This window comes from Candoia aspera, chromosome 8 (genome assembly GCF_035149785.1).
Source record: "Candoia aspera isolate rCanAsp1 chromosome 8, rCanAsp1.hap2, whole genome shotgun sequence".
NCBI lineage: Eukaryota > Metazoa > Chordata > Lepidosauria > Squamata > Boidae > Candoia > Candoia aspera.
The window spans coordinates 35432989-35456122 of record NC_086160.1 but is presented as its reverse complement, the minus strand read 5'-3'; the positions used below and the strand labels follow the sequence as shown (position 1 = coordinate 35456122).

The 23134-nt window shown below is 36.8% G+C and overlaps 1 protein-coding gene across 1 annotated transcript; it reads left to right on the top strand.

The window, feature by feature from the left end:
• The first annotated feature begins 330 nt into the window (after window positions 1–330).
• On the top strand, window positions 331–1747 carry NPY2R (neuropeptide Y receptor Y2). The gene has a single exon (XM_063309991.1). It carries the CDS (start codon window positions 331–333, stop codon window positions 1489–1491), a length of 1161 nt encoding a protein of 386 aa, XP_063166061.1. The 3' UTR covers window positions 1492–1747.
• The last annotated feature ends 21387 nt before the right edge of the window (window positions 1748–23134 follow it).

The following is a 23134-nucleotide window of genomic DNA, read 5'->3' as shown; positions in this document are numbered from 1 at the left end:
TTTAAACATGAGACTGCCTATAATTATTCATACTTTCCAGGACTCATACTCTAAAGTATAACCAGTTATTCAAGAGATCAGTATTATTATTATTATGTCAAAGATGAGGACAACTGAAATTTTGAGAATTTTACTTGCATGGAGCACCGCAGAATTCACGCTGTAATAAAATTGGAATCGGGCCAATTTCTGTTGACGGCTAGATTAACTTAATTTACCTACTTTTCCCTGTGTATAGTTTTATACTCTTTTATCTTTCATATATTTATTTTCTTGGAATTCGTAAGAAAAGCCTCATTATGTTTTGCATTTATCCCACCTGCAGGCAACATGGGACTGATGGGAAGATATAAAACTTCAGGAAATCAGACAAGCTTAACTGAAATGGGCCTCTTTTCTACAAGGAACTTGCCAAGATTTGCGAAAACGTACAGTGACCTTTCCATGAACCTTAAGCAAGATTTGAAGGACAGCACCAATTTGGTTGAGGTTCAGATCATCCTGATCTGTGCATACTGTGTTATCATCTTGCTGGGGCTAATAGGTAACTCCTTGGTGATCCATGTGGTGATCAAGTTCAAGAACTTGCAAACCGTGACAAATTTCTTCATTGCTAACTTGGCTGTGGCGGATCTGCTGGTGAATACACTCTGTTTGCCTTTCACTTTGGTTTACACCTTGCTTGGAGAATGGAAGCTTGGACCAGTACTGTGTCATCTTGTGCCTTATGCCCAGGGTCTTGCAGTGCAAGTATCAATTGTTACCTTGACCGTGATAGCCTTGGACCGCCATCGCTGCATTGTGTATCATTTAGAGAGCAAAATCTCCACAAGAATCAGCTTCCTGATCATTGGAGTGACCTGGGCTGGCAGTGCTGTGTTAGCCAGTCCTCTGGCCATCTTCAGAGAATATTTTTCCTTTGAGCTCAATCATGATTTCAAAATGGTGGTCTGTGCAGAAGCCTGGCCCAGGGAAGGGCAGGTGAATTATGGTACTGTTTACAGTGTCCTGATGTTCCTCATCCAATATGTCTTGCCCCTGGTGATTATCTCATATGCCTATGTATGTATCTGGAGTAAACTGAAAAATCACATCAGTCCTGGGGCAGCGAATGATCACTACCACCAGAGGCGTCAGAAAACTACTAAGATGCTGGTGTGCATTGTGGTGGTGTTTGCAGTCTGCTGGCTGCCTTTTCATATTTTTCAGCTTATCAGTGATATTGACAGCAAAGTATTGGATCTACGGGAATATAAACTGATCTACACACTCTTTCATGTCATTGCAATGTGCTCCACTTTCGCCAATCCTCTTCTCTATGGATGGATGAACAGCAATTACAGAGCAGCTTTTCTTAGAGCTTTCCAGTGTGAACAGCGACTCGATTTTATCCATCCCAAAGTGTCCCCTGCATTCAAAGGCAAGAAGAACCTGGAAGCAAAAGAAAATCAGTGCAATGGATCACCATTCTCACAATTTACAAGTGTCTAAAGCCACAACTTACAAGCGACAAGCCAGATATGGTAAAAATTGTTTTGAAAATAGCAGATGAGGGAGGATGAAAAAGCTGGATTTAAAACATTGGGGAGAATTGGTTTAACCATGTTCATCCAAGTAGCTTTGTTCACACAGGAAAATATACAAAGGGCATAGACTCTATTCCTGCCAGTCTGTATTTGCACAGAGATGCCTTCCCGCATCTTTGCTGTATTCTAGTTTGCCCCTCTCCTCCAAAATGAATCTTAATAAAAAGAGTGTGTGATAAAATAATGTAATATAGATGCACTGCTGATGCTTGGAGTATTTTTACTTCATGAACCGGAGAAAATTTGAGAAGGTTAAATAATATTTCTCTGTATTTTTGAGCTTTCAACCACATGTCTTTAAACCACATTATTGATGTAAACTTTTTTTAAAAATGGGAGAGGAAAGAAGACATTGGTCGGTAGAACTGATGGCAGCGAACATTGCAATGTCTCAGACAAAAGATAGTCCTTTATGGCAAAGGATTCAAGTATCTGGCAGTGAAGTTTTATATTGAAGATAAAAGAGGGGGGCATCTTCCCTACCTCAAAAGAAGATGGTTTCCGAAAAGTCAAGGCACATCTTATTTTATTTTGTTTTTAACTTCAGTTTATTTTAAACTATATAGTTTTCCTGTTGAAGTGAGACTCAAGGTCAGCATAACACAAACTGAACTATAATTTCAGTGAAATTCTGGAGGACAAATGATAGCTTTCAAACTTAAGCTTCAGTTTGTAATTATTTGAAATTCATATGATTAAGTCGAGATGATGCTCTGTCGAGTTGTATTGGTGCACTCTGATAATAAAGCAAAGGGGTAGTCCTATCGACATGCTACCTTATGAGACTGCTGGCTTTCTTCCAATAAGGCTTGTTTCTCTATGTGCTCGGCTATTTTTTTCTCTTTGCTTGTCCATAGTTCAGTGTCATCGGTCTGAATTTATCTCTGGCTGACTACTGCCCTGCCTTTGTCATTGTCAGATTTGTTCTTCTCCTGCCATTCTTTCTTTAAATACTAATTTAATGCATTTCCAGGGGCACAATGCATTTCTTTTGTTTATTTCTTTTAGCAGCAGTTAAGCCTATTTATTGTTTTGTATCTTGGAATCTAACTATTTCATGATCTTACTTCTGGCTTTCTTTTCTATTTCCTAACAATTTTGTGTAATGATTATTCAGAGGTGCATTTTCAGCACGCTGAATTTACTAGTATTTTAATTAATTAAAAATGAGCTGCAATTTCAGTATTTGTATGTGGGAGGTACTAAGAAAGTGAGAAACACTCCAAAGAAATGAAAAAAAGTGAATATTATATTCATGCAATATCCTTAACTCATGAAGCAGGGCTGAAGCATTTGAGACATTTGCTTGGAGTGGAAAAAAACTGCAAACATTGAAGTTTCAGATATCTTTACAGCCTGATCTGTGCTGAAGTATTTGGAAGTAAATCTGATAATTCTCAGCGGAACAGGGATTCTAAGCATTTATCTAAATTAAGTTGCAGATTGATCTGCTGGCATCATTTGCTCATCAGGTAGAAAACTTTCCTGCTTTAATGTTCATAGCTAACACAGGATTTGCCCGGATAGCAATGCAATTCAGTGCTGATTATCTAAGTCAGTGGTAATGTGTTTTCTGCAGCTTGTGTTTTTGTGTGGCACCTCTAGCCTTGGCTGTTCTTCACCTGTGATTACCCTTATGAAGACCCATCAGGAAAGTAAATCAGGAAGAAGTATCCCATCCTGTTGTAAACCAAAAATGAAGTTTGCATGTACTGTATGTTAATTATGAAATTCCTTATGCTCAGATATATGGCTTGTCTCTTCTGTAAAAGTGCTATTATGAATGACAATGCACAATCCTCCAATGTCTTAGTTTGGTCTTTAAAAAAAAATAAAGTTTTTAAGACAAAGGAACGTTTCATTTTTAAAAATCATGCACTTTGACAGCCCTTCAGCCATCTCCTTTAAAATGAGTTTACCTTATTCATACGAAAAAATGGAGGGTAAGCAGGTGTCAATTTAAGCAACACAGCATGTGAATCATGGGTACTGCATCAGCCAGTCAATGGCTCACCTTCCAGCTGTACAGTAAGTATTATGATCTACTTTTCCTTCATCTGGGTTTCAAGGAGTCTGGCTGGGGGATCTGTTCCTTGTATGAGAATGAACGAGAGAATGAAACATCCTTCCCTACTCATCTTTAGAAACCTTTTCACATTATCCTAGAAGTTCTCTGAAATCTGAATCAGTCCCACAGGGGCTGAGCATGCAGCTGCTCACAGTGCTTAAAAAGGAGAAATGCCAGGACTCATGCCTTGATTAGAAACCATGCCTACTGTCATGGAAGTAGTTATGTTTTGTATAAACATGAATTGAAACAACTATGGCAATATGTACATAAAGCAAATGTTCAGAGGCATTTTCATGATTACTTTACCTCTTCCACACTTAATCTCTAGAATTTGAAAGAGGCCCCAAGAACTCTGGTGGTTTTACCATATATCTGTTGTCATACATGAGGATCTTTTACCAAGCTATTGCAGAAACTTCCATGAGATGCTGACTATAGCAATGCAAAATCAATGAATTCACACCATGAATTTTAACTTGAGTATTAATCTCGCATGTTGTTTTAGCCTTGTCTGAGTGTAATAAAGATTGATTGATACAATTTATGTTTCATCTTGCTTCTAGGACACAGATGGGCAATCTGTGGCCTTCAGCTACTTTCTCTGGGACTGCCAGGGTCCTGCCCAAATATTCTACTGCCCTTTTGCTGGGCACTAAGGGCAAAGTTACTGTTTTACTGCTAGTACTGACTGTGCAAAGTTGTCTCTCTCCACTGGAATAATTCCTTATCCTAGTGATCCCAAGAAACTAATAACAATTAATATGCATCAGGTCTTGCTTATTGCATTCTTAAAAATCCAAGTATTATTTTCCTATTTTGCTGCAATAGTTAATTTACCTTTTTTGGAGGGGGGGTTGTCTTCAAGGCAGTGTTGATTTCTGGCAATTGTCTGGATAAGTCCCATCTTTCTTGGCAAGATTTTCAGAAGTGGTTTGCCATTTGCCATTGTCTCTTTTCCAGGGCTGAGAGAAAGTGACTGGCCCAAGGTCACCCAGCTGGCTTTGTGCCTAAGGCAGGGCTAGAATTCACGGTCTCCCAGTTTCTAGCCTAACGCCTTAACCACTATACCCAACTGGCTTTCTAATTTACTTTTAAAACACAGATACTATAATCTTGTCCAAAAGTACAAGCTAGAAGTTCCAAACAAATACAAAACATGAAAAGGGAAAGTTGGCATCCTTGCTTAGTACCCTTATAAAATGGTTAATTTAATTATTAACATTTATTTAAGAATGGGCAGGGGATTTAATAGAACATATAACATGGAAACTGCCCAATTAATTTTTATGCCAATTGTCTATTTTCTTTCACCTTTTGTTAACCTGATATTTGGATTAATTATGATAAAGCAACTGCTCCTAAAGTTTTGAAAGATGGTGGTTAACTTTCTCAGAAGTTAGTTTCAAATATCGATCTCTCTGTTAGCTTCTCTGCCAGAAATTCAAGTGAAGCTGGGGGTATCTGATTCAACTGTTCAGTCCATTAACAATTATTCTGTAGAATGAGGGTAGAGGAGCTGAACTGTTTGTGCAGAGTAGAATCCCACTAATTGAAAAAAGGAAATGATAGTGTAGTGAGTGGAATACAAGGACTCTTGATGTTCAGATAATAAGTCAATATACTGTGACAATGATCATGCTCCACTGCTGAGTAAAGGCCAATAGTTGCTATAAAGTTGATAAAAATCTTTTGAACACATATATTACGTATTTTTTTTCAAATTATGCCATAGACTTAGAATGAATGCTATAGTCCAGTGCAAATAAATAAAATCCACAGATATTCAATAAATGGAAGAGAGAAAAGAACATATGTTTTGGTGTACATAATGAATGTACACCAAAACATATTTAGAATGTGTTTGCTGCTCTCGTTTTTAAGATAGTGACACATACACCCTCATAATAAACATTTCCCCAAAAGGGGATGATCTACTGTATGTGGTTGCTAAGAGTCAACAATGACTTGATGGCACTCAGTCAATCAATCAATCAATCAATCAGCAAATGGGGTGGTACTTTGACAATACCTCTAGGACCAGAGAAAATATTTCAGGAGGGGTTAGATCACTGCAAGCTCCAAGTCTGTTGGCCTCCTTCCCTCCCTTCATGAGGCAAGCACCCCTCTCCTGATCTATCCCAGTATCCCCTAGCCAGCTTACTTGGAACAGTTATAAAGGGTTCTTTAAGTTTGGCCAAAGCAACTTCATTTTACCTTTTCCTGAAGTTTGAGTGACAGCAAGCAACCTGGCACCAGTGATAAGCTAATAGGTGAAAAGAAGAGGTGAAAAGAAAAGAACTTTATCACTACTTTGAAACTGAAGAATGGGGTCTACAGCTGGGTACATGCTAAGTTCATACACTGATGCATGGAACTGTGAAGATCAGACAGGGACCAGAGGAAAGGGACCAGAGGTAAGAACATAAAACAGTTAACTGTCATGCAGCAAGTCATATTGCATTCAGCAATCTGACAGATCAATTAAAGGCTGAGGGGATGTGGAAAGGAATGTGTGATGGATGCTGTTGGCAAAGAATAAAACAACAAGCTGTACTGGTCTCTGTTGGAAGACTCCATTGTTCAGACTCTCTACCATGCTACATAGCTGTCTTCCTAAATAACCCAAGTTCAGTTCAGTTAACTTATCTGTAGGCAGGAGGTATGTAAGTTGGTATGAGTTAGTGAATATTTTTTTAAAAAATCAAATCAATAAAGCTTTATTGTTGCTGAATCTCAGTGTATTTTGTTATTCACTGCATAAGATTAGACTATCTCTTTGGAGACTGACAGCTGCCCCTCTACATCAGTTAGAACCTCATTGGAGAAAGCAAGGGCCCTCTCTGTTGGAGTTAATTCCCATGTAAGAAAGGGCAAAGTTCAAGAAGGCAGCTGGTCAGATGAATATCTGTGAAAACCTGTCCACCTCGTTAGGTCTCAGCAGGTGGCTGAAACTTCCCACAATAAATAGATTGTGTCCTGACAACCTCTCCCAGCACTGCGTCAACTTTGGTTCACAGATTAGTACAAATTGAGTGATTTTGTCCAAAAAATGTGTTTACATTGCATTGCTTCTCTGACCTGGGACCTGACCAACTCTCACACTGACATTGGCCAGATTCCTAATAACCCAGAAAAATTCTGCTGGGCGATTCACTATGAATGCCATAGTTAAAGCCAAAAAAAAAAAAAAAAAGTATGTGGGCATACTCCAACTTCCTTTCTCCAAGTAGAGATAGGGATAAGTTCCACAAATACAGGAACTCATATAAAAACATTTAACTATTTGGTCAAGCCTGTTTTCAGAATTGGAGTTTTTAAAGGTTAATAAAAGAATTCCAAGCAGCTAACAAGAATCTTGCAAAGTAGAAGCATGAACCAAAACTTGCACATTAAGCTTAATTATGTTCAGAAAATACAGTGATTCAGTCTTCACACAATAGTTAGATGAAGAGAAAAAATTGTAGCTTACATTTATTTGGTAGATTTGGATACAAGTAGCTTCATAGTAGAAAGCACATATTCATCACTGGTTCTTTGAAAACACTTTCTATGGAAATAGAAAGTCTGAGTGCAAGTGAGATAAAGAGGATGAGAGCTGCATTCTGCAGCACCTCCTGCTTGCAGGTGTGCCCAAGAGGTAATGGAGATGGTTAATCCCCAAACCCAAGAAGGAGGAGGAAGTGGAAATCAGGTGACCCATGTGACATCCCACAAGAGATGTGTTTACTAGAAAGATCCCCTTATGCTTATGAGACAATGCTGAGTTGACCCCTGATAATTCCAACAAGAATAACCCCAAAATGGCATTTAGAATAAATGCAGGTCAATCTGGCATTTAGTGCATGGTCTAGATCTGTCCAGCAGTAGCTATGAGCTCTTGGGCTGTCCACTGAGACCCTTGCTTACCTCTCCCTCTCTGCTTCAAAGGAAATAATAAAGAAGCATGTTAATGACTCTGCCATCCAATCTGGGTGGGCTACGATAAAACCAAACAGAACAAAAATACAATACAATACATATAAAAGAAAAAAGAAAGAATAGAGACAAGAATCAGTGGGGTGAACTGAACTGTTCTGAAAGAAGTATTTTAGAGATTTGTATTGAAATGATAATGATATATTTATGAATGGAATTGAAACAAATGTTATAAATATTAGTGTCAAAGAAAATATTGATGAAAAGGAAGTAACACTTTCTTAACATAAGAATATTAACAAGATGGTAAGGCTGCAGGTAAAGATGGTGCAACTGGAGACATGTTAAAATAGGGATGTAGTTTGTTTATGCTGTGCAACTCCTTTGAAGTACTGTATATGTGACCTGAGGTGTACTTGATAATTGGACAAATGCTGTTATTGTTCCCCTGTGCAAAGGAAAGGTAGCAAGAGTGAGTGCAAAAAGTCCAGGGGGATTAGCCATTAAGTGTGTCTGGTAAAATATTTTGCAGGATGCTGATTAATACATGTATAAATGCTGGTAGAAAGGTAGAAGATAGTATGTGGTCTCTTGAAAGTCTATTTGTTGAAAGAAGCTAAAATGGCTGTATATGACAGCATGCCTTTGTCCACTTTTGTAGATTGAGATGAAAATTTGGTATGTTAAGAAAATGGAATGGATTGTTAAAGAAATGTATGTGGTAAAACAAGAAAAGATAAGTTCATGAAATAATAAGTGCTGAATGAATGAGGACTGACTGCCAAAGGGAGGGTCCATCATGACAGAAGTACCTTGGGGTGGTTTAGGCATACAATATAGCAGTGTTTCTCAACCTTAGCAACTTTGACATGTGTGGATGGGGGGTTCTGGGAGTTAAAGTCCACACATCTTAAAGCTGCTTAGGTTGAGAAACACTGCAGTATAGAGAGAATGAAAAGGAATGGAATCACAAAGCAAATATATGAAGAAAGGTGAATCGATTGTGAGCAAAGGAAGACTATGAAAGCCATGGCTGAATGGAGCTGTTGAGATCCTGAAAAAGAGTGAGGTGAGAAGTTTAAAGAACAAAAGGCAAAGGAGGAATTGGTAAATGGATGTAATGGAAGCAACAAATAGTTTACAAGGAAAGAAAGGTATGGATAGGTATTCCGCCTATGGATGGTACCCACTCTCTTGGGGTTTCAAAAAGCCCTTAAACGCTGGCTTTGTTCCCAGGCCTGGAGTTAACGTTTGAGGCAGCCCCTCCCTGCTATGTTGTGTTTTATTGTGGCTGCTTTTAGTCTGGGCTGTCTTGTTTTATCTGTTTTTATCTGTTTTAACTATGTATTAGATTTGTAAGCTGCTCAGAGTCTATTGGAGTGGGCACCATAACAGATGTAATGAAATAAGTAAGTAAATAAATAAAGTAAATGGTGTTGGTATAAATTAGATTTAGTTATATTTCCTTTTTGTATGCTTCTGCCTTTAATTTATTTTGTTCAGCATAAAAGAAAATGATGTGATGGGTATGCGGGTATCCAGGTATGTAAAGTTTCTTGCAGTCATCTTACAAATTGTTTAAAATCACAGGATATTTAGCTTTCTTTTCCTTTTACAATAGATCAGATGGTTGGGATTAGTAGGGTTACAGATTCTGAGGAATTCAGGGAAAAAATCTAGGTCAGAAGTGTATATCTGATCCCTTCCAGTTATTTTAGATTCCAATTAGCATCAAACTCAGCCAGCATGACCAAAGCCAGGGACTCTTAGGTGGCCCAGTCCACATCACGCTGCCCACCTCTCATCCTGATCCTTCCATTGTCTCATTGGATTTGCATATAGATATAAGTTAACTTAATTAAGAAGATGTAAAATAGAAAGTTAGCATCGGTAACATTATAGAAGTTAAGCAACTAAGTTGCTTGACATTTACTCACTTTTAACCACCTATTCACACCAAAGCACAGCAGTATGCACATATTTATAAGCTGGCAAATTACAAAGCTGGATTCCCTGTATTATTTTCATCAGTTGGGAGCAGCATTAGCTTCTCCATTGTTTATAATATTGTATAACCTCATCATAATGTTATTAGCCAACTAAAATATATTTCTTTTGCAATTGCCATTGCAATGGGCAGACATAATAGTTCTCAGAAATGGTATGGTTCTTGATTGACTCATAAAAAGAATGTTCAACTTCTCTATTTATTTCAAAAGCAATGATTATCTAAATGGAATTATTTCTAGCTTGAGGAAGATTACAGTGGCATTGGCTTTATAAGCAAAGAAGAAATTGACTGACTGTTGGCAATGAAGAAAACATCTTGAAGTCACAAAAAGACTGGAGTCATTTTATGAAAATAATTAAATTATTTGCTACATCAAAGATAATTTAAAAATTAGGTGATAAGTTCTCCATTGGTTTGCCAACTCATGCAAACATATATTTCTAGTTTGATGGATATACATGAAACAGTATAAAGCTAAAATAAAGCTATAAACCCAATCATATAGTGCTTGGCCCATTTTCAGTTCAAAAACCTAATAATTGTTCTACAGTACTGATTTTGCACACATACATACACAGCTGATTCAGAAAACTATGAACAAAAGTCAGCTGAGCAAATAACAGGCTGGTCCTTATCCAAAGAAACTGCCCCACAATCCTTAGAATGGTTTTGTACTTTTAAGAAAGATTACTTTCAAAGAAATAAGTAGACAAAGTACTAGAAAAATGACAAAATACACTTATTTAAAACAAAAATTTTAAGGGGAGAAGCAGAAGCATGGGAGGAAAAGGGCCAAAATGTCAGCACTTAATTGGCTGAACATATTTATGTAGAGCACAAATTCTGAGCACTATTTTTTGCCAGTTCACAGCCTTGTATTCCCAGAAGTTCCTTTCTTGAGACTTCAAACAATCATCAGTCAGTTGCATCATTCCAAATGCAGACCATATTTTTTTATTCCATTCAGAATTTGGAATTATAATTTCTCCCATAAAGTCAGCTTATCTTCTATTAGCAGCAAATAGAAAAACTGACTGGTTAATCATGTAGACAGGTCAGAATATTTTTAATTTTATTCCTATTATTTCATTGATTTGTAACCTACCATAATCTGCTAGGACTCCCAGCTGGTAGCAAATGAATACGCAGTGCATAAAACATCCATGAAAAATAGAAATAATGTGTCAATCAATCAATAGCCATCCAAAGGCAATAACAGTACAAAGAACTCAGAGGGGATCTGCTCAATCCACAAAAGTTTTCTCTTAGGAAGAACTCCATCTTCAGCACCTTCCAAAATGAATAAACAGAGGGGGACAGTCTAAGCTTGACAGGAAGTCTGTTCCAAAGAACAGATGCTGCCACAGAGAAGCAGCATCCCAATGACTCAGACCCCTCTTATTCAAATAAATAGAATGCTACTAGTAGCTTCTTCCACAACAGTGAAGTTGGTTGGGTCAGTTCTGGTTGGAAAATGCAGACCTGGAGATATCTTGCTGCCAAGCTAGAAAGAGTTTTGCATTGGACCCCGAAGCTGATTGGAAGCCAGTGCAGGGCCTGACGATCATGTTTAAATTGCTCTTGGTAACGTGTACCAGCTAACAGGTAAGCTGTTTGCATTTTGAACCAAGGACAATTAGAATATGATTAATAGGGTTGTGTGTGTGTGAAGTTTGGAAGGAGGCGTTTGTTTAAATCATCCCTTTGAAGCAAATCTTCACGTTAATTCAAGGCACTGAATAAAGCCAAGTGCTTTTCATTTACTTCTCAATGCTTTGAAGGTGATGGAAGAACTGATGAACTTTCTGAAGATGGGAATTGTCAAGTGATGGACTCTCTAACACTGCCATATCTGAGTATCAGATTCATTTTCTTATAAGTCAATGAGTTTTCTCATTGTTGCAAAACCTGGTCTATCAGTGATCTTGGGGAAGCACTGCTCTGATTCTTGTGACTTGCTGTTCTGCTAGAATTTATTTAGAAGGTTCACAAAGAGAGAGAAAGAGAGAAAGAAATTCCTTTTTTTTAAAACTGCTGTTTTGATCTGGCTTGCTGTTTCTTGTGTGACTCTCTAAACTTCCCCAAATCCATGTCCTTTTATCCTTAGCCTTATTTAACTCTCAGCGTAACCTGTACCATAGTCTGTCTCCAGCAATTTTGGTTTCTTCTTTTATGCTCTTTTTCCATTCTCCTCTCTCTTTCCAAAGTCTATTAAAAAAAACAACGAAACAAGACAAGACAAAACATCTCTCTTCACTACTTGTGTTGAATGTACAGTATTGCTTTCATTTTGTGAATGGGGGGTCAGATAGTCTGTTTGCTGCCTGACTACTATATAGTATGTAGAAAGACACTTTTTCTTTGTATCATAATTAACTAGGCACAAATAAAGATAGCATTTCTCAGCTCACTAAAAATGCTGTCACTCAGTGGCTATGTTGCTCCTCCCCCCAAGGAAACCAGCAATTCTTTTTTTTAAATCTTTCTCAGATTGTTTAAAAAAGAATTGTTACTCATGAAGTGCATAAAAATAAATAAAATTAAATGTGGCAGAGGTCATGTGCAGTTTCTGACAAGGGAGAACAAGACAGAGGGCTTTCTTCCTTGTCAAAGTCAATCCATCTGTGTGCCTTTCTCTCTTCCTCAGCTCTCCTTCCCATGATGCCCCAGCTGGGCTATTGGAGACAGTGGCCTAATGAATGGATGCATGTGTTATTCTTTTTGCTCCTGTGTCCACCAGCTGCCTCTTCCAAAGTCTGCTTCTTTCCTTCTCCCTCTCCCTCTCTCTTATTACAGGACAACCTACTGATTAAAAAAAAATATTTAAAAAAAGGATGAATAATAATCTATTTTGCCAGGTTGGATCCATCAGCTCCAGTGCCAAAGCTTGTTTCCCCTCTCTGATGCAGCCAACTTAATTTGGAAAGCCACTGCAGCCACAGAGTGTCTGCTAGCTAGCTTGTCTCCACCAATGCATTTCTTAAGTTTGACAGTTTCTTGCAGCAACACAGCCATTCCAGCCAGAATGTAAGTAACTCTAGCATCTCTCTGGAATAAAATTAGTGGGGAGCTCAGAAGAGCAAGTCTTTTTATCTCTAACCTAAAGTTTTGCCAGAACACCAAAACCCAGGGAGTTATGGGTTTTCAGCTCATACTGAAAGTTGCAGTTGGGCACTTTTCTGCATCAAGTCCATAAGGAGGTCTTCTTAACAAAACCTAAGAAAATTTGCAAGCCTGACAATGAAGAAAGCAAGTGGTTGGAAAGTGGAAGAATGGACTCTTACATCTTTAAGGTCTTCGTTTTGGAAATCTTGGGAGTTACATTCCATAAGGACTTATCATTAGCAACTTAGCCAAAATACATTTGTGATTAAGACATTTACAAAACTGGCCCCTTGAGTTCCAATTTGTAATGCCTCTACTATCTTAAAAACTTCCTTTGCCATTGGCACTGTGAGCATCTTCTTGCTACTGGTTTTATTGTTCAGTGTCTTTCCAATCTTGCGAGTCATTGAGCTGCTGTTGCCTCAAGATTTCTAAGTAGGTCAACTTAAACTGATTTTACAAATTGAACTGAAATTTTTGGGATTTTGTCTAATTTGAAGAGGCTAATCTGTATAAAGAGGCAGCATAGGATGCAGCTTTGCAACATTAACATTCCAGTTGTAGAGGATCACAGAAATGACCTTGAAGAATGCAGCAGTTGGCAGAGCATGACTTAAGCCAAGAAAGGGAAGAAGGCATTAGAAAAAAACTTAAGATGACTCTCCCTCTTTGGTAGAGGAGGGAGGAAGGGAAGATGCTCTCAAGCTTTCAAGATTCTGTTATTATAAGCTATATCAATAAGGTAGAGTTCCCATATTTCTTGTGGAGTCTGTTTCTTGAACTGGCTTACCTCAAGGGGCTGACACCAACCAATCCCTGTTCCCCCTTAGATTTCCAGCAGTGTCATAGAATTTCCTGCACAGAGAAATAAACCCTCCTTTTCAGCAGAGGACTTAATATCAATTAATATCAAGACTGTATGTTACTATATCTCTATATCAAAAGGCACAGAACTTTCCAGATTTACTAGAAACACTACTGTGGGTAATTAGCAGGGAGTGGCCTTGGTTATTTCAGCTGTATTCCATTTATGTATGTAATGTTAAAATAGAGATGGAAAGTAGGACACCAACTGATCCCTCCTCTCTTCTGAACCATTAAAAAAAGGGTGGATGAGGATGATGTTTCCAACAGAATGGACTTGTAAAACAAAGTTCCTGTTTCATATTCCAGATATGTACAATTCTCAGACATGCTGAACATTGCCCTGTTTTTCTATCTGGCTTTAATAAACTGTATATTAACTTTCCTGCTCAAGACATAACTTATTTTGGAAGAGTGAGGTGTGTAGAGGGAAGAGAAATGATACAAAATGGGCCATGCCATGCCACACCATTCATATAAGCAAAAAAGGTGGTCTGTATCTACTAAGTTTGAAGAGGGGAGAATTAGTACTTATTCTAAAACATGCTAAGCCTAGTTAAACGTTTTATATGACTCCTTATTCAAAATGTTGGGAAGCCATGTTTATTTTTTAGTATCAGGACAGAGTTGTTGTAGTACTTCTGTGCTATTCAGAGGATAACAAGTGCAGCACAACTCTTCAGTGCAAGGGCAAGAGAAAGTCCCCTTTTTCTTCAGAGAAAGGAGGAAGAAGGATTCAGTGCTTGACTTACATGTGGTTTTCTCTATTGCTAGTTTTTTTTATCTTGTGGTCAGTGGATCTGCTCTTGACTAGGCTGCAAAGGATAGAAGAAGCACAAAAGAGTGACAAAAGAGAGTTTTAAAAATATTTAAAATATATTGAATTAAGAAATGTAATTATTTATATGTAATTATTGTCTGACCAAATTGTACTTTACATGTAATAAACACACCAAACATGATAAGTGCATGAGTAAATCAAAGTATACAGAGTGCACTGTATGTTCTTAAAATAATAAGCTGAACATCAGTAAGTAAAAGACAGTATAGCAATAAATAGTGCATATATTTGAAATCCCCCCCAAATTTCTGTTTTTTCCAGTGTGAATTCAAAATTTCTGTACCACTCTAGAAAGCAATGTCCAGTACAAGATGTTGCAGTACTACCACGACTGTTGGTAGAAGCTTCTGAGCTGTTCTGTGCTCTTGAAGGCACTGAGGACCCAATTAAACATTGACTAGCTCTATAGGATGCAGCTATGGTCCTTATTTATCATTACAGATGGATTGGCACATTTGTAAGGAGTGTGTGTGATCTTTTCTAGTAATATAATTAGGTGAAATGGGGAGGCATTCTTCCCCATGTACTTGAAACATTCTTCTCCCTAACACAAATATGCTTAAGGAAGTATTCTTCTTGGTGGTTTCCACCATTTTCCCAGTTCTGGCCTTAAAAGGGAAGAGAAGATTCTTTTTTTTTTTTTATGATCACACAGGAGTGGAAAGAGATAGATTACTGGTTAGGATTCCCTGTCCCCTGCCTACAGCATGCAAAACCAAGATCTCTAGTGATATGCTAAATTGCTAGTGAATGTCCACTTTGGTTCTAAAATGATGAATTAAGAAGGAACATGTAAGCATGCTGGCTGGAGGAATTCTGGGAGTTGAAGTCCATACATCTTCAAGCTGCTGAGGTTGAGAAACACTGGTATAAGCCATATGCAAATTAAGATGTTGTTAGAATTATTGTGATTATCAGTGAGAACTAACTTCTTTGATTTGTACAGTTTAACATTATAATGTGAATCTGCAGTAGGTAAACCTTTTTCAGGAAGGAAGAGGAGCAGGAGGGCTAACCTCATATCCCTTCTCTATTTATATATCATTTATCCATAACTTCTTGCCTTCTGATAACAGATTGAAGCAATCAGGTTTTTAAGTGAAGCATGAAACCTTTTGATTTTGTATCAATGGCAGACAGCAGAAACAGACTTCTACAATTTGTTTCACTTGAACTGTAGACCACTTTACTAGCTGACACAATAGGCCAAGTTAGATTTATTTCATTAAAAGCTACATCTGTGATTTAAAAGGAAAGTATTTCAAATTAGAGTTTGATAGCAACTTTCGGTCTATATAAACCTTTAATGTTCAGGCTACTATTTTTTCATCAGGCTCACTGAAGGCTCTTAAGCATCACCAGGCTCAATCCCTAGATATGAATCTGGATACATAACTATTATTCTTTAGCCAAAATTCAGCAGGACATACTAATCTGTCTCCAGGTAAATATTTATATTGGTAAATATGGGTTAAATTGGTCTTTAGAATAGGGACACTGAAACAATCATATGAACTTCTTCAGTGCATCTTGTATGCTGCATGGATCCTTATTCTAATTAGCACTATGAAGTGGCCTTAGGTAAGAGAAAAAGGGAATGTTTTAGTAGCATCTGGGTTGTCAATGAAGATTCTCAGTCATCCAGGTGGAATTGTTTGTAGGTTGAGTCATGGCAACTGGATTTCTTTCTTTTTCGTAGAAACGTTTCGCTGCTTGTCCAAGCAGCTTCTTCAGCATCTGGGTTGTTCACTACTGAGAAAGTATGGGCTGGAATTCTTAGTTGTTGTGGATGTAGAAACTGTTAGGGGAAAACTTGTGGTAGATGGGCTAAAATATGTCTGAGGTGCTCCATGGAAGGATTTTTTCTTCTTTCTTTCTACTTGAGTCCCCCAAAACTCAAAGAAGCACGCACAGCCAGTCTTTACCAAACCGGTACAGTATATGTCATAAATGACATGATACAATAATTTAAATGCATATTAAGGGGGTATAACACCTCCATTATCTTTATGACACTGAAATAAAATTTGCAGAGAGATTTTGGAAAATGCCATGGCAAGGCATCAGATAGTGTAAATCACAATGGAACTGTTTGCTTTAAATATTCTTGAATAACAATCACCCTATCTTTGTTTTCAGCTTTGTAGAACCAACATTTATATACTTCCTTGAGGCAAATGTGAAATATAATTCAATGTCAAAGAACAGCAGAAATCTACTTCAGTCTTGGTTAATGACTGAGTACTTACATTAGTTAAATATACCTTATGGGGATTTAAATTTCCTGTCTTCTTTTCCTAATAGTGATTTCAACTTTCTTCCTTTACATTGCACTGCTAAAGGCTCAAATAAATGTCAACATGTAATCTGCCACATTCTATTTATACTCAAATTAACCTTTTGCCATTGGCATAAGAAATTAAACCTGTGGAGTTTAATATAGATATTTTTATTTGTCAAAAGATATGCATATGTGTACCTTTTATTATGCTGATTTTTCCTCTTAAACCTAATGACTTCAGTAACATGTGTAGTTAGAACAGAGGATCTTTTGTTTTTCAAATATATAGCTTTTGCTGCTGCCACCATAACACATAAAATAATCCAGTAAAAGGTGTGAATGTATTAAAGTACCTTGCACATGCATTTACTTTAAGCACAATGAAAAGACAAGACATCAAACATAACTCCCAAAGACAAACTGAAGAAATCTACTACAGAAGTTACCCAAACATTTACTAATTAGTGTTTAGTTTAAAAAACAACAACAACCAGGTACTACCTTGCTTTTTTGGTAAAGCTTCTGAAGTTCTGCTGTGCTATAGCATATACAATATAACACTGAAGCAGCAGGTCTGTTTTGAGGAGGAGGGGAGTTTTTTGGATTAATGGCATTGGAATCACACCAGATCAGGAATCTTCCAGTGGAAGTGATTACATAGCATTATCTTTTTCTGGGCTGGTGTCAAATAACAGATTTTAATGGCTATTTAATAGCAACAATTGTTTCAAATTCAATATGGCAATGGATTTCTGGTTGTTCATGGAATTGTAGGGTTCCTTGAAAGATGATTAAGAGCGCCTAACGACAAAAACTTTCCAGAGACACTGGAAACCTTATATGGACTTTTTGCTGAAAGAAGAAAGAAATGACATCATGATTTATGGGTCTGAAGATTAAGAAAGATGTAGCTTAAATGAGGGGCTGAAGTGACTTGTATAATATATAAGAGGGAGGAGGGGCTATAAGACTGTGAGTATCTGTTAAAAAAAATGGTCAGGTCATTATACTTCTTTAGTTATTTTGTCTTCTCTTTTTTCATTTCTTCCACCTTTTTCTCCTTCCTTTCCTTTCCTTTTGATTTGTCTTTTGCTCTATGAAAAATTCTTAATAAATATAAATAAATGAAAAGAAAGATTAAGGGCTTCTCATGAGAATATCAGTAAAGGAAAACAAGCTTATCTCATCAATCTTTTAAAAAACTTATTTGAATAAATTATATCTTGTATCATCAATAGAAGTTAATATTTTTAGAGAAAAGAGCAAATGATAAAATGAAGCTCTGAACACAATATACTCAAACAATGACAGTTCATTCATTCAAATTAATGGATGCTAAAATCACATTGCTTTAAGTTAAAAGTTATAATGAACTAGCTATTCTTAAAAATTTGGAAAAGGAAATGTTTCTCTTCAGCACCTAAACAAGACTAAAGATATTATCAGGATTCTCTCCTAGGTAAGAAATCCAATGAGAAATAACATAATTCAATAAGGCTTTCTCTTTTTAGTTGCATCTTGCAGCTGTTCTGATAACCAAGTGATAAGATTAAGGTCTTCAAGCAAGCCCAGGAAACAGATGAATGTGCCCCTTTTTAACAGGGTAAATGCGGTCAACTGTCCTCTCTCTCTGTTCTTTATCTATGCTGACTCATAGAATTACAGATCCAGGGAGGATTATGTCTGGGATAGAAGACCCCCTTGTTCTTTCTTCTTTTTATTGTCAGCAGGAGAGGACAAGAATATATAGACTTCTGACTCTTGGAAGAGTTAGATTCCCAGCAGATGTCCCCAATTATCACTCTTGCATGTCTCTCTCAAAGCCTGGTCATCTAATGCAGAGACCTCATCTGTATTTTGTGCCCAGCTGTTGTGTAATAAATTCTCACAATGGTATCCCTTTTGTTTTTCTCTTTTATTCCAAATACTTTCAACAGGATTTCCATGCTGATTCTTGAATTTCTAGGCAAAGTATATTTTTCTTTGCACACAATGCAACAACCCCCCCCAACTGTAGCTTTCCAGTGCTGTATGCCAGTGATGAGTATCAACCCACCAAATTCCAGTGATTCCTGTCACATTATATTTATCTTCCTGAGTTAAGATCTCTAGTTCACTTTCTTTATTACCCATTCTGTGTCCATTAGTGTAGTTGGGGGGGGGGGGGAGAATTTCTCTGTAGAGCCAAAGGAGTCCACCAGAATAGTTTACTGCTTCTGTTAATTAAAAGCTCTCTTTTTAAAAAGCAACAATTTCAGGAGCAATAATGTTCTGAAGCTGATATGGCAGATTATGCTAATCCCTTCTCCCCACAGTATGGAAGTTTCATCAAAGGAGTTGCACAGAATGGGTTCCCTTCAATTTCATTTATCTTACGATCAATCATTCAGTTCTGTGATGCAATATCGTTAGGTGGCAGCAATTTTTAAAAGAATAAAAAGTAACTCCATATGCTGAAACTTTAAATGTACAAATAATGCTTAAGGATTCAATTTGCAGTTGGTAACTGAAGTTCTGAATCAATAGAGACACTAAATTTGTATGAAAATTAAAATACTGATTATATATACACATTCCCATTCTTCTTTGTAAAGGTTATTATAGTGAGATTTGTCTGTTAAAAGATAAAACTAGAAATGTGCTATTAAATGTACTGCTCTTTTCTGATTTCAGGTTGTTGTGAGCCAAAACCAATTATCTAATTCTTCCTCTATCTTTCCAAAATCTGGATACACATACATATGGGATGAATTTTCCTCCCAAGGTATATATGCTGCTTAGGAACTGACAAACTCCAAAGTGCATTATATAACCAGCTGCTTTTGTTGACTTGAGTTGCTTTTCGTATTAATAGGTACCACAGCTGATGTTTGTATAAATCCATCCTGGGATTATGGCTGTGACAGCCTTTTGTTGCATGGAGAAGTCCCCTGTCACCTTGGCTTTCTTTTACTCATTCCCAACCCATTAGAAAGTTGGAAAGAAATCATATAACAGGACTTGTGATTTTGTTTGTTCATCTGTCTCAGCTATTTAAAATAGGATGAAACAGGGCCAATTTTGGTGTGATGATGGAAGATGCAGACAAAGGAAAGGTCTTATTCTTAAATGGGCTGGATCTAGCCAGGTTCTGACAAGAAATACATTCCAGAAAAAATACCCCAGATGCATCCTTATGGGAAAGACAACTGGGCACCAGTTTGGAATGCAGCCAACTGCTCCATTCTAAGCTTTCCCTTTCTCTTCCACCTGATCACATGATTCAAAGCCATGTGTGCAGCCTAAATGTGCTTCCTAGTACACCTATATAGTGTATTCTATCACAAAGAAACACAACATTAAAAGAAAGGAGAAACACACACAGAGGCAGCGCATACGTTTATACCTTGATTAGTCCCCAGAAACAGCACATAGGCATTACTTTATTGTACAAAGAAAATACTGATTCATCCTATGGCCACTACTGGTAAATAGGTCCTGTGTTCATGATATCCTCTGAACATGTCAAACATATCCAGTGGTCCTAGAAAGACTGGAGATACCTGGATTATGAAAGGTTATTTAAACTTCAAGTTCTGCCTGATTAGATTTTTTTTTTACGAATGAAAACAAGTAATATATTTGCTCTTCTCCTAGTCTTCTCATATTTAACATTTATTTCATTTTCTTGTATCGTATGTTTTCTTGAATAAAATGGCAAACCTAGTTAAAAGGAGTTGCCACTTGGCAAATGAAAGGGAACCCCAGTAGCATGCCTTAAACTGACCTATTTGTGTTTTTTTTTAATTTATTTTTTTAAATTTTTTTTATCCCACCTTTATTATTTTCACAAATAACTCAAGGCATGGAACATACCTCATACTCCTTCCTCCTCCTATTTTCCCCACAGCAACAACCCTGTGAGGTGGGTTGGTCTGAGAGAGAGAGTAACTGGCCCAAGGTCACCCAGCCGGCTTTCATGCCTAAGGCGGAATTAGAACTCACAGTCTCCTAGTTTCTAGCCTGGAGCCTTAACCACTAATTTATATGAAACATTCCCCATTGTTCTGATAGAGAGAATAAATAAAATAATGCATGGGGCCAAACTGAAAGCCAAATTAAATGTATCTGAGTGAAATCCTCTTAGTTGTCTGCAAGATCCATAGCATTAAAGAAAATTTATCTGTTCAGAAATATTATGGATATTAAGAAACTATTTCATGTATGACTTTCGAAGTGAATTATTTGTAGCTCAGGGATGAACTGTGGATTCCCTGATGCTCTCCAAGCCTTGTTGTTTTCTTGCAGACGTTTCATTGCCAGGCAAGGCAACTTCTTCAGTGCAAACAGGGAGTGGGCCTTGCTCTCTGTTTATATACTATCCAGCTTGTGTTGGTGGGGGTGTTGTCCTCTCCTTGGGAGTTCTTTGATTGGGCTGCTGTTTGCTGCTTGGTTGATTGCCTGAGTTAATAGTTCCTTGATTATGGCATATTGTGCTGTTTGATTGTTCATCTGGTGTTACTCTTAGTGTTAATTTCAACTAGCATTCATTCTCTATAGTTAAATAAAACCAGAGTACTTATATAAAAATAATGTTTATTATATACAAATATTTTCAGCTCAAAATGCAATAAACAATAGATATTAAGAGCATCTTCTTAAAGAAACATAATACTTTGTTAATAAAATACAATATAAGAAAAGTCCCTCTGTGCAGTAAAAATACACGGTCCAATTAAAATAATTTCAGAAGTAATCAGTTAATTGTCTATACTGTTTCTTGTAGAGCAAACTGCAGTATTTCTTCACTTCTTAAAGTAATTATCATCTTCTGGCTGTTGTAAACTGGTATTGTCGACTGCGGGTTTTTGCTTTTTTTTTCTTATTGCCAAATAATATAATTCCTAAATATACCAGAACACAGAAACAAGTGATCTGAATGTAAAGCTGAAAAAGCTTTAAACTTTGCTATGCCATATTTAAACATGGCTATATCAGAGAAAAAAGTTGTCCCTTTTGTGTTGAATATTTTAAGTCCAGCCCCAAAAGGTGATAAAGTCTCTATAAAAAACTAAAGCTTACTGTTGTAGGAGAGAAGTATTAGATTAACGAATACAGAATTAAAGGAGAAAAATGTCATGGCAAATGACATGTAGACTATTTGAAGGGCTACTTGGAATCACAAGGGAGCCTGCCTCCTTTTCTATCTAACCAGCTGATTTTCCCTCATTGGTCTAAGAAAACAAACTCCTTGGATAAAGCACTGTGTTTTTCAAGAGAAGCTCCTAGAGTTACTTTTTAAGATACTTGCCTATTAACAACAGCATAAATAATAGCTAAAAAATAGACAGGGAGCAGCGATAGTTTTAATTCTTTCCTACTTTTTGGTTCTAGTTTGTTTTCTTTACAACTGACAATTATATACAGTAACAACTGGTATAAAAAAACATACTGACTTATTAGTAGATAGCCATTTTGGATAAAACCAACTTGTTTAATTCCACTGTGTTTAAATTTAAATCAAAGTATGTGATTATTTTTTCTAGGTATATATGTGTTTATGCAACAGTGTGTCTATGATTGTGATTTTTCCCTCTGAACTAAAGACCTTTCCAAGTAGGAAATCTGTCTTTATTTTTACCTTTCCCCTAGCTAACATGTTTGCTTTATATTAGTGGTTTAGGCAAATAGCCTACCGGATATGTACACATGATTCCAACTTTAATGTATCTGAAAAAATGATTAAAGTGTGATGGGGGAGGTAAAGATGAATATGAATATGTAGTATATGAAGATATAGTAAGCTTAATGTACAGTATATTCCCTTTATAATGAATTCTCTATTATTTTAAGGCTGATATAGAAAAATCTACATAACCAACAGAATCTAAAAAGTACAGAAAGCTACAAACATTTCTCTAATCTCTTCCTCTGTTATGCTACAATTGTTTTTAAAAGTTGAGAGAAATAAAGCAAAAAGAAAAAGAAAAAAGGGAAAAAAGCAACAGAAATTATAATAACCTATTGCTACAAGTTGTCAGAAGAATTATGATGAAGGACGTTGAAGAATTTTTATTTTGATTCTGCTAGGTTACCTCAAAAAAGTTTTTGCACAGTAAAAATAGGAAACGCCAGAGAAAATTAAATTATTTAGAGTATTACAAAAACAACATACCATTGTCTGCCAGTGTTTAAAACAAAATTACAAATATTGCAAGCTTAGCCTAGCAAAGCAAGCTTCTGAAGTGCTTGTCCCTGTTGTGGCTGGAAACATTCCAAAATGTTAACAGCAATGAAATGCTAATTTATTTTTACTGGTCCCTTTTTCTTCTTAGAGATGGCTATCCTCCTTTGTGCCAGCATTGACTTAATGGTAGTTTTTGCACAATTTACACACTTGGACAGATCTACCTTTAATCTGCCTTTCCCAAGTTGGTCCCCTCCAAATGTGTTGGACTCCAAATTCCAGATTCCCTAGCCA

Excerpts from the sequence above, each read along its gene's own strand:
- NPY2R (XM_063309991.1), top strand. The coding sequence starts at position 331 with ATGGGACTGATGGGAAGATATAAAACTTCAGGAAATCAGACAAGCTTA.